At 39.7% G+C, this 15,797-nt stretch overlaps 1 protein-coding gene across 1 annotated transcript in view; it reads right to left on the bottom strand.

The window, feature by feature from the left end:
* The window catches only part of LOC135415252 (collagen alpha-1(VII) chain-like), a 136,794-nt gene that overhangs the window by 109,927 nt on the left and 11,070 nt on the right, over positions 1 to 15,797 (bottom strand). The window contains exons 9-21 of the mRNA XM_064656912.1: positions 15,308 to 15,440; positions 14,985 to 15,104; positions 14,077 to 14,094; positions 13,763 to 13,903; positions 12,214 to 12,342; positions 10,833 to 10,982; positions 10,031 to 10,168; positions 8,830 to 8,976; positions 8,470 to 8,688; positions 7,287 to 7,426; positions 4,642 to 4,765; positions 1,592 to 1,735; positions 146 to 330 (exon numbers count right to left, since the gene is read on the bottom strand). Of these exons, the coding sequence (XP_064512982.1) occupies positions 146 to 330; positions 1,592 to 1,735; positions 4,642 to 4,765; positions 7,287 to 7,426; positions 8,470 to 8,688; positions 8,830 to 8,976; positions 10,031 to 10,168; positions 10,833 to 10,982; positions 12,214 to 12,342; positions 13,763 to 13,903; positions 14,077 to 14,094; positions 14,985 to 15,104; positions 15,308 to 15,440 (1,788 nt within the window). The remainder of the gene's footprint in view (positions 1 to 145; positions 331 to 1,591; positions 1,736 to 4,641; positions 4,766 to 7,286; positions 7,427 to 8,469; positions 8,689 to 8,829; positions 8,977 to 10,030; positions 10,169 to 10,832; positions 10,983 to 12,213; positions 12,343 to 13,762; positions 13,904 to 14,076; positions 14,095 to 14,984; positions 15,105 to 15,307; positions 15,441 to 15,797) is intronic.

Below are 15,797 nucleotides of genomic sequence, written 5' to 3'. Positions count from 1 at the left end.
GGCTGTGCTTTAGCCTGTGTTTAAATCTGTGTTGGGACCCGTTGTCCTACATCCCGATTTTGCCCCGGGGAAGACCATCCTCGGGCAACATTCCACACCCGAGCAGGGCTGGTCGATATTCCCGGGAATCCTGGTGGGATCTCACCTTTCCAGCCGGGAGCAGAGGGTGGGAACAAAGAGCCTCGATGAGCTCCCCCAGGACCTGGGGAAGGTCCTCGAAGGTGCCGGCGTAGAAAACGTTCCCAACATTCCGGGGGTTTTCCCGCGGCAGGATCCGGCTGAGTTCCACGGGATCGGCTCCCGAGATTCCGACGGCCAGGATGTGGATGCCTGGAACACAAATCTCGCTCAGAAACAGCAAAAAAAGGCTTAAAATCTGAATTTTCTGAGGCTTTTGTCGTGATATTCCTGTTTTTTAACTCCGGGTGGGATCGGTGAGAACTCACCTGAAGGGTCTGAGTTAAAGGGAAACAAGAAGAGGGAAAAAAGGATAAAGGAGAGGAAAAAAGGATAAAGGAGAGAAAAAAAGGAAAAAAGGAGAGGAAAAAAGGAAAAAAGGAGAGGAAAAAAGGATAAAGGAGAGGAAAAAAGGGAAAAAAAAGGAAAAAAAGGGAAAAAAAGGGAAAAAAAGGGAAAAAAAAGGGAAAAAAAGGGAAAAAAAAGGGAAAAAAAAGGGAAAAAAAGGGAAAAAAGGGAAAAAAGGGAAAAAAGGGAAAAAAGGGAAAGAAAGGAAGAAAGGAAAGAAAGGAAAGAAAGGAAAGAAAGGAAAAAAAGGAAAAAAAGGAAAAAAAGGAAAAAAAGGAAAAAAAGGAAAAAAAGGAAAAAAAGGAAAAAAAGGAAAAAAAGGAAAAAAGGAAAAAAGGAAAAAAAGGAAAAAAAGGAAAGAAAGGAAAGAAAGGAAAAAAAGGAAAAAAAGGAAAAAAAAGGAAAAAAAGGAAAAAAAGGAAAAAAAGGAAAAAAAGGAAAAAAAGGAAAAAAAAGGAAAAAAAGGAAAAAAAGGAAAAAAAGGAAAAAAAGGAAAAAAAGGAAAAAAAGGAAAAAGGAGAGGAAAAAAGGAAAAAGGAGAGGAAAAAAGGAAAAAGGAGAGGAAAAAAGGATAAAAGAGAGAGAAAAAGGATAAAGGAGAGGGAAAAAAGATAAAGGAGAGAGAAAAAGGATAAAGGAGAGGAAAAAAAGGATAAAGGATCAGAGGAGATGAGGAAGAGGAGGAGAAGATGAAGGGAGGGGATTTTTGGGTGCTCCCAGTTAAATTTGGGAGGTGTGTCAGGGTGGGGCTGGGGGAGGGATGGGTTTGGGAGTGGGTGGAACACGAGATGATGCCAAAATATCACAATTAAAATTGAATATTTTAATTAAAGGAGAGGATAAAGAGGATACAAAGAGGATAAAAGCCCAAAATAAAGAATATTTTGTGAAATAAAGAAGAGTAGTTTTGCCTTTTAATGCTCAAAAACATCCAGGGAATTATTGCTCCTAATTTAAGGCATCGAGTTCTCCCAGTGACTCCTCACAAAGTGACCAGGGGGAATTCTGGATATTCCAACCCCTGGAAATCCATGGAAATTCCCGGAAAACCTCGGGAATGTCTCACCCAAAGCCTGGGCTGCCCTGGCCGGGGGCCCCACGTCGTCCTGGGATGGTCCATCCGTCACCAGCAGCAGGACCTGAGGGAATTCCGGCCTCATCCCGCGGGAGGGTTGGAATAACTCCCGGAGCGCGAAGGAAATGGCGCGACCTGGGGAGAATTATTGGGGAGATTTGAAGGGTTTTTCTTATAATTTTTTGGGAAAAAATTATTCAGATTTGAAGAGTTTTTCTTATAATTTTTTGGGGAAAAATATTCAGATTTAAAGTATTTTTCTTATAATTTTTTGGGAAAAATTATTCAGATTTGAGGCATTTTTCTTATAATTTTGGGGAAAAATTATTCAGATTTGAAGCATTTTTCTTATAATTTTGGGGAAAAAATTATTCAGATTCGAAGAATTTTTCTTACAATCTGGAAAAAAAATTATTCAGATTTGAAGCATTTTTCTTATAATTTTGGGAAAAAAATTATTCAGATTCGAAGAATTTTTCTTACAATCTGGAAAAAAAATTATTCAGATTTGAAGCATTTTTCTTATAATTTGGGGGAAAAAATTATTCAGATTTGAATGTTTATAAAATAATAAAGAAACATTTATATAATAATGAAGAAATAGTTATGTAATAATGAAGAAATATTTATGCAATAATGAAGAAATATTTATGTAATAATGAAAAATATTTATGTAATAATGAAGAAATAGTTATAAAATAATAAAGAAATATTTATAAAATAATGAAGAAATATTTATATAACAGTGAATAAATATTTATATAATAATGAAGAAATAGTTATAAAATAATGAAGAAATATTTACACAATAATGAAGAAATATTTACACAATAATGAAGAAATATTTAAAATAATAAAGAAATATTTATAAAATAATGAAGAAATATACATATAAAATAATGAAGAAATATACATATAAAATCATGAAGAAATACATATAAAATAATGAAGAAATACTTATATAACAGTGAAGAAATATTTTAAAAATAATGAAGAAATATTTATATAATAATGAAGAAATATTTATAAACTAATGAAGAAATATTTATAAAATAAGAAATATTTATAAACTAATGAAGAAATATATAAAATTATGAAGAAATATTTATAAAATTATGAAGAAATATTTATACAATAATTAAGAAATATTTATAAAATAATAAAGAAATATTTATAAAATGATGAAGAAATAATTATATAACAATGAAGAAATATTTATATAATAATGAAGAAATATTTATAAACTAATGAATAAATATTAAAAATAAATAAGAAATAAATAAGAAATATTTATAAACTAATGGAGAAATATTTATAAACTAATGGAGAAATATTTATAAAATTATGAAGAAATATTTATAAAATTATGAAGGTATATTTATAAAATTATGAAGTAATATTTATACAATAATGAAGAAATATTTATACAGTAATAAAGAAATAGTTATAAAATAATGAAGAAATATTTATAAAAGAATGAAGAAATATTTGTATAATAATGAAGAAATATTTGTAAAATAATCAAGAAATATTTATAAACTAATGAAGAAATATTTATGTAACAATGAAGAAATATTTATGTAATAATGAAGAAATAGTTATAAAATAATGAAGAAATATTTGTATAACAGTGAAAAATATTTATATAATAATGAAGAAATATTTATAAAATAATGAAGAAATTTTTATATAACAGTGAAGAAATATTTAGATAATAATGAAGAAATATTTGTAAAATAAACAAGAAATATTTATAAACTAATGAAGAAATAAATATAAAATTATGAAGAAATATTTATATAACAATGAAGAAATATTTATAAACTAATGAAGAAATATTTATAAAATAAATAAGAAATACTTATAAACCAATGAAGAAATATATAAAATACTGAAGAAATATTTATAAAATAAATAAGAAATATTTATATAACAGCGAAGAAATATTTAAAATAATGAAGAACTATATATAAAATTATGAAGAAATATTTATAAAATTATGAAGAAATATTTTTTAAATTATGAAGAAATATTTTTTAAATTATGAAGAAATATTTATAAAAGAATGAAGAAATATATATAAAATTATGAAGAAATATTTATAAAATTATGAAGAAATATTTATAAAATTATGAAGAAATATTTACACAATAATGAAGAAATATTTACACAATAATGAAGAAATATTTACACAATAATGAAGAAATATTTATATAATAATGAAGAAATATTTATATAATAATGAAGAAATATTTATAAAATAATGAAGAAATATTTATAAAATTATGAAGAAATATTTATAAAATTATGAAGAAATATTTATATAACAGTGAAGAAATATTTATAAAATAAATAAGAAATATTTATAAACTAATGAAGAAATATATATAAATAATGAAGAAATAATTATAAAATTACGAAGAAATATTTAAAATAATGAAGAAATATTTATACAATTATGAAGAAATATGTATAAAATAATGAAGAAATATTTATACAATAATGAAGAAGTATTTATACAATAATGAAGAAATATATAAAATAATGAAGAAATACTTATGTAATAATGAAGAAATATTTATATAACAGTGAAGAAATATTTTAAAAATAATGAAGAAATATTTATAAAATAAATAAGAAATATTTATAAACTAATGAAGAAATATATAAAATTATGAAGAAATATTTATAAAATTATGAAGAAATATTTATAAAAGAATGAAGAAGTATTTATAAAATAATAGGGAAATATTTATAAAATGATGAAGAAATATTTACACAATAATGAAGAAATATTTATAAAAGAATGAAGAAATATTTAAAAAAGAATGAAGAAATATTTAAAATAATGAAGAAATATATATAAAATAATGAAGAAAAATATATAAAATAATGACCAAAAATATATAAAATAATGAAGAAAAATATATAAAATAATGAAGAAATATATATAAAATAATGAAGAAATATATATAAAATAACGAAGAAATATTTATGTAATAATGACGAAATGTTTATGAAATTCTGAAGCAATAACCCACCTGTTTTGGTGTTGCCCCCCGTGTAGTTGAGCCCCTTGATGGCTCCCAGGGCCCCGTTTCGGTCGCGGTGCCGCTGGAAGTGAAAGGCTGCCCTGGGCTCCTCGCTGAACTGGGCAAGGGCCACCTGCCAAAAAAAAAGGGGGATATTCAGAATATTCAGAGGGAAAACACCCTCAGGAAAACAGGGATTTTAATTCCTGTCTTTTTTTGGTGTCTTTGGAGCACTTGGACTTCGTGGTCCACAACCTGTGAGCACAGGGGTGAGCAAAAAAGGAGGGAATATTCAGAATATTCAGCAGGAAAACACCTCCAGGGAAACAGGGATTTTAATTCCTGTCTTTTTTGGTGTCTTTGGAGCACTTGGACTCACAGGGGTGAGCAAAAAGGGGGAATATTCAGAATATTCAGTGGGAAAACACCTCCAGGAAAACAGAGATTTTAATTCCTGCCTTTTTTTGGTGTCTTTGGAGCACTTGGACTTCACAGGTCCACAACCTGTGAGCACAGGGATGAGCAAAAAAGGGGGAATATTGGGAATATTCAGCAGGAAAACACCTCCAGGAAAACAGAGATTTTAATTCCTGTCTTTTTTTAGTATCTTTGGAGCACTTGGACTTCAGGGTCCACAACCTGCGAGCACGGGGATGAGCAAAAAAAGGAGGGAATATTCAGAATATTCAGCAGGAAAACACCTCCAGGAAAACAGGGATTTTAATTCCTGTCTTTTTTTGGTATCTTTGGAGCACTTGGACTCACAGGGGTGAGCAAAAAGGGGGAATATTCAGAATATTCAGCGGGAAAACACCTCCAGGGAAACAGGGATTTTAATTCCTGTCTTTTTTTGGTGTCTTTGGAGCACTTGGACTTCGTGGTCCACAACCTGTGAGCACAGGGGTGAGCAAAAAAGGAGGGAATATTCAGAATATTCAGCAGGAAAACACCTCCAGGGAAACAGGGATTTTAATTCCTGTCTTTTTTTGGTGTCTTTGGAGCACTTGGACTCACAGGGGTGAGCAAAAAAAGGGGGAATATTCAGAATATTCAGCAGGAAAACACCTCCAGGAAAACAGAGATTTTAATTCCTGGGGGCTTTTTTTGGTGTCTTTGGAGCACTTGGACTTCGTGGTCCACAACCTGTGAGTACGGGGATGAGCAAAAAAAGGGGGAATATTCAGAATATTCAGCAGGAAAACACCTCCAGGAAAACAGAGATTTTAATTCCTGCCTTTTTTTGGTGTAGTTGGAGCACTTGGACTCACAGGGGTGAGCAAAAAAGGGGGAATATTCAGAATATTCAGCAGGAAAACACCCTCAGGAAAACAGAGATTTTAATTCCTGTCTTTTTTTGGTGTTTTTGGAGCACTTGGACTTCACAGGTCCACAACCTGTGAGCACAGGGGTGAGCAAAAAAAGGGGGAATATTCAGAATATTCAGCAAGAAAACATCTCCAGGAAAACAGGGATTTTAATTCCTGTCTTTTTTTAGTATCTTTGGAGCACTTGGACTCACAGGGGTGAGCAAAAAAGGGGGGATATTCAGAATATTCCAAAGGAAAACACCTCCAGGAAAACAGGGATTTTAATTCCTGCCTTTTTTTGGTGTCTTTGGAGCACTTGGACTCACAGGGGTGAGCAAAAAAGGGGGAATATTTGGAATATCCAGCAGGAAAACACCTCCAGGAAAACAGAGATTTTAATTCCTGGGGTTTTTTTTTTGGTGTCTCATGTGTCTTTGGAGCACTTGGACTCACAGGGGTGAGCAAAAAAAGGGGGAATATTCAGAATATTCAGCGGGAAAACACCTCCAGGAAAACAGGGATTTTAATTCCTGCCTTTTTTTGGTGTTTTTGGAGCACTTGGACTTCGTGGTCCACAACCTGTGAGCACAGAACTGCTCCCTTCTCAGGGATGAGGAAAAAAGGGGGAATATTCAGAATATTCAGCGGGAAAACACCTCCAGGAAAACAGGGATTTTAATTCCTGTCTTTTTTTGGTGTTTTTGGAGCACTTGGACTCACAGGGGTGAGCAAAAAGGGGGAATATTGGGAATATTCAGCAGGAAAACACCTCCAGGAAAACAGGGAATTTAATTCCTGCCTTTTTTTGGTGTTTTTGGAGCACTTGGACTTTGGGGTCCACAACCTGTGAGCACGGGGATGAGCAAAAAAAGGAGGGAATATTCAGAATATTCCAAAGGAAAACACCTCCAGGAAAACAGGGATTTTAATTCCTGTCTTTTTTTGGTGTCTTTGGAGCACTTGGATTTCGTGGTCCACAACCTGTGAGCACAGAACTGCTCCCTTCTCAGGGATGAGGAAAAAAGGGGGAATATTCAGAATATTCAGCGGGAAAACACCTCCAGGAAAACAGGGATTTTAATTCCTGTCTTTTTTTGGTGTTTTTGGAGCACTTGGACTCACAGGGGTGAGCAAAAAAGGGGGAATATTCAGAATATTCAGAAGGAAAACACCCTCAGGAAAACAGGGATTTTAATTCCTGTCTTTTTTTGGTGTTTTTGGAGCACTTGGACTTCACAGGTCCACAACCTGTGAGCACGGGGATGAGCAAAAAAGGGGGAATATTCAGAATATTCCGCAGGAAAACACCAAAACACCCTCAGGAAAAGGGAAGAACCAAGTCCTTGCCTGTGTCCCTTCGGGGCCGATCTTGGGGAAGTAGGAGACGACCCGGAACAGGAAATCCTTCACTTTGTGGAAGTTGCTCCGCCCGATGCTCGAGGACTCGTCCACCAGGAACGCGACGTCCGCTCGGAGCTTCCCGCAGACTGCGGGGGGAGAGGGAATTCCCGTGACAAAGGGGGTCCCCAGGCAGAATTTGGGGTTTTTTGTGGGGTTCAGAGCAACTCAAGAAACCCCAAAAGCTCTTGTGGTGCCGAGTGTTGGCGGTTGAACGGGCGGCACCTTCAGCCCTGGGATTTGTGGGGTTTGGCTCTTCCTTGTCTTCCCTGCTCAAGGAATTCAGAGCAGTTTTGGGGATTTATGGGATTTATGGGTTTGGCTCTTCCTTGTCTTCCCTGACAAGGAATTCAGAGCAGTTTTGGGGATTTATGGGACTTCTGGGGCTTGGCTCTTCCCCAACATTTTCCATTCTCCCAGCTCAAGGAATCAAGAGCAGTTTTGGGGATTTCTGGGGTTTGGCTCTTCCCGACATTCCCCACTCTCCCTACTCATGGAATTCAGAGCAGTTTTGGGGGATTTATGGGATTTATGGAGTGTGGGTTTTCCTTGACATTACCCACTCTCTGTACTCATAGAATTGAGAGCATTTTTGGGGATTTATGGGATTTATGGGGGTTGCCTCTTCCCTGACATTGCCCACTCTCCCTACTCAAGGAATTCAGAGCAGTTTTGGGGATTTATCGGATTTAGGGGTTTTGGCTCTTCCTTGTCTTCCCTGACAAGGAATTCAGAGCAGTTTTGGGGATTTATGGGATTTCTGGGGTTTGGCTCCTCCCTGACATTGCCCACTCTCCCTACTCTAGGAATTCAGAGCAGTTTTGGGGGATTTATGGGATTTCTGGAGTTTGGGTCTTCCTTGTCTTCCCAGACAAGGAATTCAGAGCAGTTTTGGGGATTCATGGGATTTAGGGGGTTTGGCTCTTCCCCAATGTTTTCCATTCTCCCTGCTCAAGGAATCAAGAGCAGTTTTGGGGATTTATGGGATTTCTGGGGTTTGGCTCTTCCCTGACATTTCCCACTCTCCCCATTCAAGGAATTAATAGCAGTTTGGGGAATTTATGGGATTTCTGGGGTTTGGCTCTTCCCTGACTTTGCCCACATGTCCAAATCCCACATGGACACAACTCACCGGGCCCGGGGGGAGTTGTCGGCGATGGGGACACGCCGGTGGTGGCCTGGGGGGTCTCTGGGCTCATTGAAGACTTTGTGGTGGTGGCCACTGGAAGAGGAGAGGTGGCCACTGGGAGCAGAGTGTCCCCTGTGCTGCCGGGAGCCATGGACGGAGTTCTCCTCGGATCCAGTGTCATCGGAGCCGCCGGAGCGCTCGGCGACTCTCCGGGAATTCCCGCTGGAGAGGAAACACAAAAAGTGGGGTTTAAACCTCTTGGAAATCAGGAAAAGAGTCAGGAGGCGAGGATGGAAATGGCACCAACACGGATCTCTTGGATCCCACTCTCTTGGATCTTGGATCCGATGGTCCTGTACTCACAGGTTTTGGCCGTGATGACCACGGGGGTTCCCTCCCGCCCTCGGATCATTCCGGACACGTGGATGGTGTAGGAGGTGCCCTCCTTCAGCTCGGGGATGGTGAAGGAAGCTGCCTCTGCCCCAACCAGCTGGGAGGATTCCAAGCCACCTAAGAGGAGACATCCCCAAAAAAATTCCCCACGGGGTCGTTTTGGAATGATCCAAAAAAACCTCCCTGGTGTCGTTTTGGAATAATCCAAAAGAAAAAAAAACCCCACAGTGTCATTTTGGAATTATCCAAAAATAACCCCCCACGGTGCTGTTTTCCCTTCCTCAGCAAAGCCAGTGATTCATAACTCATTTCTGCAGGAAAAGGGAATTTGGGAATACCCTCCAAACCCTCAGTTTAGGGTGGGAATATCGGGGGAGATGTTTCTCCGCTCGGGCTTTTTGCACTTCAAAATGAACCTTTTCGGGCTGGAAGGGAAAGATTTGAGGCTGGATCTTCCTTTTTTAGGGAAAACCTGGTTTGCCAGGCCCTGTGGGGCTCCATGGAGTTCCTGGACTTCCTGGACCACCGGGAGAAAAGGTCACGTCCCAACATCAGATGTTCCCTGAATCCATCGGCCCCGGGGGGAGCTGAGGGCAGGGAGCCCAAGGAACAGCAGGGGGGAGTTGTGGGAAGGCAGGTTGGGATCTCCCGATGTTCCTGGAGCAGCCAAACGTTCCCAGAGGGAATTTCTCCCCCTCCTGGGGGAGGAGCTTTCCCCAAGGGAATGATCAATAATCCTTGTTCCAGCAGCTCCCTCCCCCGGCTCCTGTGGGACCTGGGCAGGGAGGGCAGAGCTGGTCCCCAAGGTGTCCCCTGTGCTGCTGGAGGGGAACTGCTTGGATTTCCCAAATCCCAGCCGGGCTCACATCCAGTGGATCCCTTTGTTGGAGAGTAAAACTCGGCTCAGGGCTCAGCTCTGGGGCTTCAGCTGATCCCTGTAGACTTAGACCCCACCTAGAGCTTGGGGAAAGGCTTAACTGAGCTGAACTGCTGGGTTTGGGGGTTCCTGGTGCTCTGTGCTCATCCCACACCTGCCCAGGGGATCGGGATACCGAGGGATGGGGATACTTGAGGGATGGGGATACTTGAGGGATGGGGATACTGAGGGGTCGGGATACCGAGGGATTGGGATACTTGAGGGATGGGGATACCGAGGGAAGGGTATACTCACCGTTGGCTGGCCCCCAGGATATCTTATAGTGAGTTATCCCAGGAAGCCTCTTCCAGGAGAGCTTCAAGCTGCTCCCAGCGGTGTCGGTGACCCTCAGGTCCTGGATGGGCTGGATGGGCTGGGATTCTGCAGGAGGGGCTGGAAAAAGGAACCAGGGGGAGATGGCTGAGGGAACAACCCCAAGGTGGAAGGGGGCAGAGCCACAAATAAAGGAATTCCCAAATCAAGGGATTCCCAAAACCTCAAGACCCCAATTTGGAAGGGACAGAACCGCAAATAAAGGAATTCCCAAAACCTCAAGATGACAAGTTGAAAGCAGAGCCACAAATCAAGGAATTCCCAAATCAAGGAACTCCCAAAACCCCAAGATCCCAAGTTGGAAGGGATGAAGCCAAAAGGAATTCCCAAATCAAGGAATTTCCCAAATCCTCAAGACCCCAAGTTGGAAGAGGCAGAGCCACAAATCAAGGAATTCCCAAAACCTCGAGACCCCAACTTGGAAGGGACAGAGAGCCACAAACCAAGGAATTCCCAAATCCTCAAGATCCCAGAGCCACAGATCAAGGAATTCCCAAAACCCCAAGACCCCGAGTGGTGCCTGCAGAGAGGCTCCTCCATTCCTGCGATGCCTGTGGATAAATAACCCTGGGAACTGTGTTAATCCATCCGGGATTGCTCAACATTCCAGAAGGACGTGTCCGCTCCTACTCGTGGATAATTGGCACCAACCACCGGGGCTGCTCCAACCAGGAATCCAACCCTCCAGTCCCAACCCAAGGAGGGTTTTCCCACCAGGACACACCTGTGTGGTGGGTCAGGGTCACCTCTGGTCCCTCAGTCCGGCCAAAAACAGCCCGAATTCCGACCCTGTACGGGGTGTTTGGCTCCAAGTGGTCGATCCGATGAGCCAACACTCTGCTGCCCAGGAGCTGGGTCTTGGCAACCTGCTTTCCTGGGAAAAAAAGAGGAATATTTCAGAGCCTGGAGCTCTCCCTGGTGGCATCCCCTCCAAAGGAAATAGCCTTTGGAAGAGGCAGAGCCACAAATCGAGGAATTCCCCCCAAAATCCAAAGACCGCAAGTTGGGAGGGGTAGAATCGCAATTTAAGGAATTCCCAAACCTCAAGACCCCAAGTTTGGAAGGGGTAGAGCCACGAATCAAGGAATTCCCAAATCAAGGAATTCCCGAAACCTCAAGACCCCAAGTTGGAAGGGACAGAACTACAAATCGAGGAATTCCCAAAACCTGAAGATCCCAAGTTGGAAGGGACAGAGCCACAGGTCAATGAATTCCCAAATCAAGGAATTCCCAAAAACTCAAGATCCAAAGTTGGAAGGGACAGAACCAGAAATCAACAAATTCCCAAAACTTCAAGACCCGAATCTGGGAGAGGTAAAATCCCAATTTAATGAATTCCCAAAATCTCAAGACCCCAAGTTCGGAAGGGGCAGAGCCACAAATCAAGGAACACCCAAAATCTCAAGACCCAAAGTTGGAAGGGACAGAACCACAAATCAAGGAATTCCCAAAACTTCAAGACCCCAATTTGGGAGGGGCAAAATCCCAATTTAATGAATTCCCAAAACCTCAAGACCCCAAATTGGGAGGGGCAGAGCCACAAATCAAGGAACTCCCAAAATCTCAAGACCCAAAGTTGGAAGAGGCAGAGCCACAAATCAAGGCACTCCCAAATCAAGGAATTTCCAAAACCTCAAGACCCCAAGCTTGGAACAGACAGAGTCACAAATCAAGGAATTCCCAAATCAAGAAACCCAAAACCTCAAGACCCCAAGTCTGGAAGGGGCAGAGCTACAGTTTAAGGAATTCCCAAGACCTCAAGACCCCAAATTGGGAAGGACAGAGCCACAAATCAAGGAGCTCTCAATTTAAGGAATTCCCAAGACCTCAAGACCCCAAGTTAGGAGGGGCAAAATCCCAATTTAATGAATTCCCAAAACCTCAAGACCCCAATTTCGGAGGGGTAGAGCCACAAATAGAGGAACTCTCAAATCAAGGAACATCCCTGCACTTTCATTCCAGAGCTTTGGGGATTATTTCATAAACAAAGGAATCCGAGGAGAGAAGGAGCCACCACTCTCCACTGTGAGATTTCAGGAATTTGGGAAGGTGTCTCCTGGAGTTTGGGAAGGTGTCTCCTGGGGTCACCCCCTTTCCCTGCTCACCTTTTCCCGCTCCCACGGCGCTCCAGGTGACTCGGAATTTGGTGGCAGCTGCTGTGGCCCCCCAGGCCAAGGACAGGCTGGTGCTGGTGAGGGACATCACCCTGAAATTGGGGACGGAGCCCAGGGGAGCTGCAAGGGGAGGACAAGGTTAGTTCCCAAATTCCTGGCCAACAGGGCTCCTCGTCGGCATCGGGATAAGGCCAAAATTATCCCAAAAGGTTCAATTTGCTTCTCCTTGGTGTCTCCTCATCCTCACTGGGAGAGGGTATTATCTATATAATACATATTATATACTATATACATTATATATTATTATCTAATATATGTTAAATATATATTAAATAAATATTTATTCTATAATATATAATATATTATATACACTATATATATAATGCACATTATATATAGAAATATCTAATATATGTTAATATATCTAATATATATTAAATATATAAAAATATATATTATGTAATATATATCATATATTATATAATAAATATAAAATATATCTAATATATATAAGATATATAATATATATAATATGTATAATATATTATATATGCAATATATATAATGTACATTATATATATTAATATCTAATATATATTCATATATCTAGTATATATTAAATATATAAATATATATATTATGTATTATGTGTCATATATTATATATATGATATATATAAAATAAATATAAATATATATTATATACACAATATATATAATGTACATTATATATATTAATATCTAATATATATTAATATAACTAATATATATTAAATATATAAAAATATGTATTATGTGTCATATATGATATATATGATATATATAAAATCAATACAAGTATATATTATAAACAATATCTATAATGTACATTATATATATTAATATCTAATATATATTCATATATCTAGTATATATTAAATATATAAAAATATATATTAGGTAATATATATTATATATTATATATATAATAAATATAAAATATATATAATATATATTATACACACAATACATCTTTTATACATAATATATATGAATATCTAATATATATTAATATATCTAATATATATAAAATATATTAAAATATAATAAATATAATTTATTGAATTATTAATAAATTATTAAATATAATAAATTAAATATATTACATGTATTAAATATAGAAAATATATATTAAATATATCAAATAATATATATAAGATATTATTTATAATTTACATAATATATAATATATTTATCAATAAATTTATCTATATTTATAGATCTCTTTAAACAGATACATAAATAAATCTCAATATTTGCCACCCTTAAGTTTTACAATGGTACAAAGGGATAAAGTCGTGCAAAGGTTCTAATTCCACCAATAGAATCCTTGGGACATAAACCAGGGATAAATCCCGGGGCTGGGATTGGATCCAGCTGCTCTCAGGCTCCTCTTGGAGAAGGAATTTGGGAAGCCGGGGGGGGAGTCCTTTGTTCTCCTCGGCATCTCCTGAAATTCCCGCCGAGCCGCAGAAATTCCGGGAATGTCCTGTTGGACTCACCTGTCCTGGCCGAAGTGCTGATCCCGGGGCCCTCGGCGGATCCGAAGAGCACGGACACGGAGATGACGTACTCGGTGTCGGGAGCCAGGGCCCGGAGCTGCTGGGATGTCGCCAACCTGCCCAGGGCCACGTGGCGGGGACGTCCTTGCCAAGGAATTCTGGGAAGAGGAAATAGGAGAAGGTGGGATGGTCTTTGCAAAGAATTGTTGGGAAGAGAAAATAGGACAGGGTGGGGTGGTCTTTCCAGAGAACTCTGGGAAGAGGAAACAGGAGAAGGTTCTTTCCAAAGAACTCTTGGGAAGAGAAAATAGGATGGTCTTTGCCAAGGAATTCTTGGGAAGAGGAAATAGGAGAGGGTGGGATGGTCTTTGCCAAAGAAATTGTTGGGAAGAGCAATTAGGAGAGGGTGGGGTGGTCTTTCCAAAGAACTCTTGGGAAGAGGGAAACAGGAGAAGGTTCTTTCCAAAGAACTCTTGGGAAGAGAGAAAATAGATAAGGTGGGATGGTCTTTGCCAGAGAATTGTTGGGAAGAGAAAATAGGACAGGGTGGGGTGGTCTTCCAAAGAACTCTTGGGAAGAGGAAACAGAGAAGGTTCTTTCCAAAGAACTCTTGGGAAGAGGAAATAGAATAAGGTGGGATGGTCTTTGCCAGAGAATTGTTGGGAAGAGAAAATAGGAGAGGGTGGGGTGGTCTTTGCCAGAGAACTCTTGAGAAGAGGGAATAGGAGAAGGTTCTTTACCAAAGAATTCTTGGGAAGAGGAACAGGAGAAGGTTCTTTGCCAAAGAACTCTCGGGAAGAGGAAAGAGGAGAAAGTTCTTTGCTAAAGAACTCTTGGGAAGAGGAAATAGGGTAGGGTGGGATGGTCTTTGGCAAAGAACCCTTGGGAAGATGAAATAAAATAGGAGAGAATAAAGACTGAAGAGTCTGGGAAGAGTCTTGGAAGTCTTTTCCAAGCTCAGTGATTCCATGACAGCCCTGTGTGCGCTGGGGCGAGGGAGGAGAGTTTTCCTGTGGATGTTTCTTTGGGAATTTTAACAGGTCAAGTTGCCAAAGCCCCTGGAAGCCCCACCTGGGGCTTCACTTCGTGCCCTGAAGTTGTGGGAGAGGCTGCTCAGAGCGGTGAAGGAGCTGGACCTGCCCCTGCTCCACCGTCCCTGAGGTTCTCCCGCGCTCCAGGAGGAGCTGGAGGTGGTTCAGGCTGGAGGGGAGATGGATCTTACCTGGGGTAGGACCCCAAGCCACTCTGTAGCCGGTGGCTCCGGCGACGGAATCCCAGGAGAGCAGGAGGCTGTTGGTGGAAATCTCAGTCACGTTCAGCATCCGGACGGTGCTTGAGGCCACTGCAGGAGAGAAGAGTCATCCACTTGGATCCAGGTCCCAACAGCTTCCAAAAAAATAGGACAGGGTGGGGTGGTCTTTGCCAGAGAACTCTTGGGAAGAGGAAACAGGAGAAGGTTCTTTGCCAAAGAACTCTTGGGAAGAGGAAACAGGAGAAGGTTCTTTCCAAAGAACTCTTGGGAAGAGGAAATAAGGTGGTCTTTGCCAAAGAACTCGTGGGAAGAGGAAACAGGAGAAAGTTCTTTGCCAAAGAACTCTTGGGAAGAGGAAACAGGAGAAGGTTCTTTCCAAAGAACTCTTGGGAAGAGGAAACAGGAGAAGGTTCTTTCCAAAGAACTCTTGGGAAGAGGAAACAGGAGAAGGTTCTTTCCAAAGAACTCTTGGGAAGAGAAAATAGGAGAAGGTTCTTTCCAGAGAACTCTTGGGAAAAAGGAAATAGGAGAAGGTTCTTTCCAAAGAACTCTTGGGAAGAGGAAACAGGAGAAGGTTCTTTCCAAAGAACTCTTGGGAAGAGGGAATAGGAGAAGGTTCTTTCCAAAGAACTCTTGGGAAGAGGGAATAGGAGAGGGTGGGATGGTCTCCCAAAACTCCTGGAAGGACTTCAAGAGAACAACTGTAGATCCCAAATCCTGCCCAGGTCACAGAAGGGCTTTGCCATGGGATGAGGACAGGATGGAGCACCAGGATGGGCCTGG

The sequence above is a fragment of the Pseudopipra pipra genome, chromosome 5, assembly GCF_036250125.1.
Source record: "Pseudopipra pipra isolate bDixPip1 chromosome 5, bDixPip1.hap1, whole genome shotgun sequence".
In the NCBI taxonomy this organism is placed as follows: Eukaryota; Metazoa; Chordata; class Aves; order Passeriformes; family Pipridae; genus Pseudopipra; species Pseudopipra pipra.
Note: the sequence above shows the minus strand (reverse complement) of the source record. Positions and strands in the feature narration are given on the sequence as shown.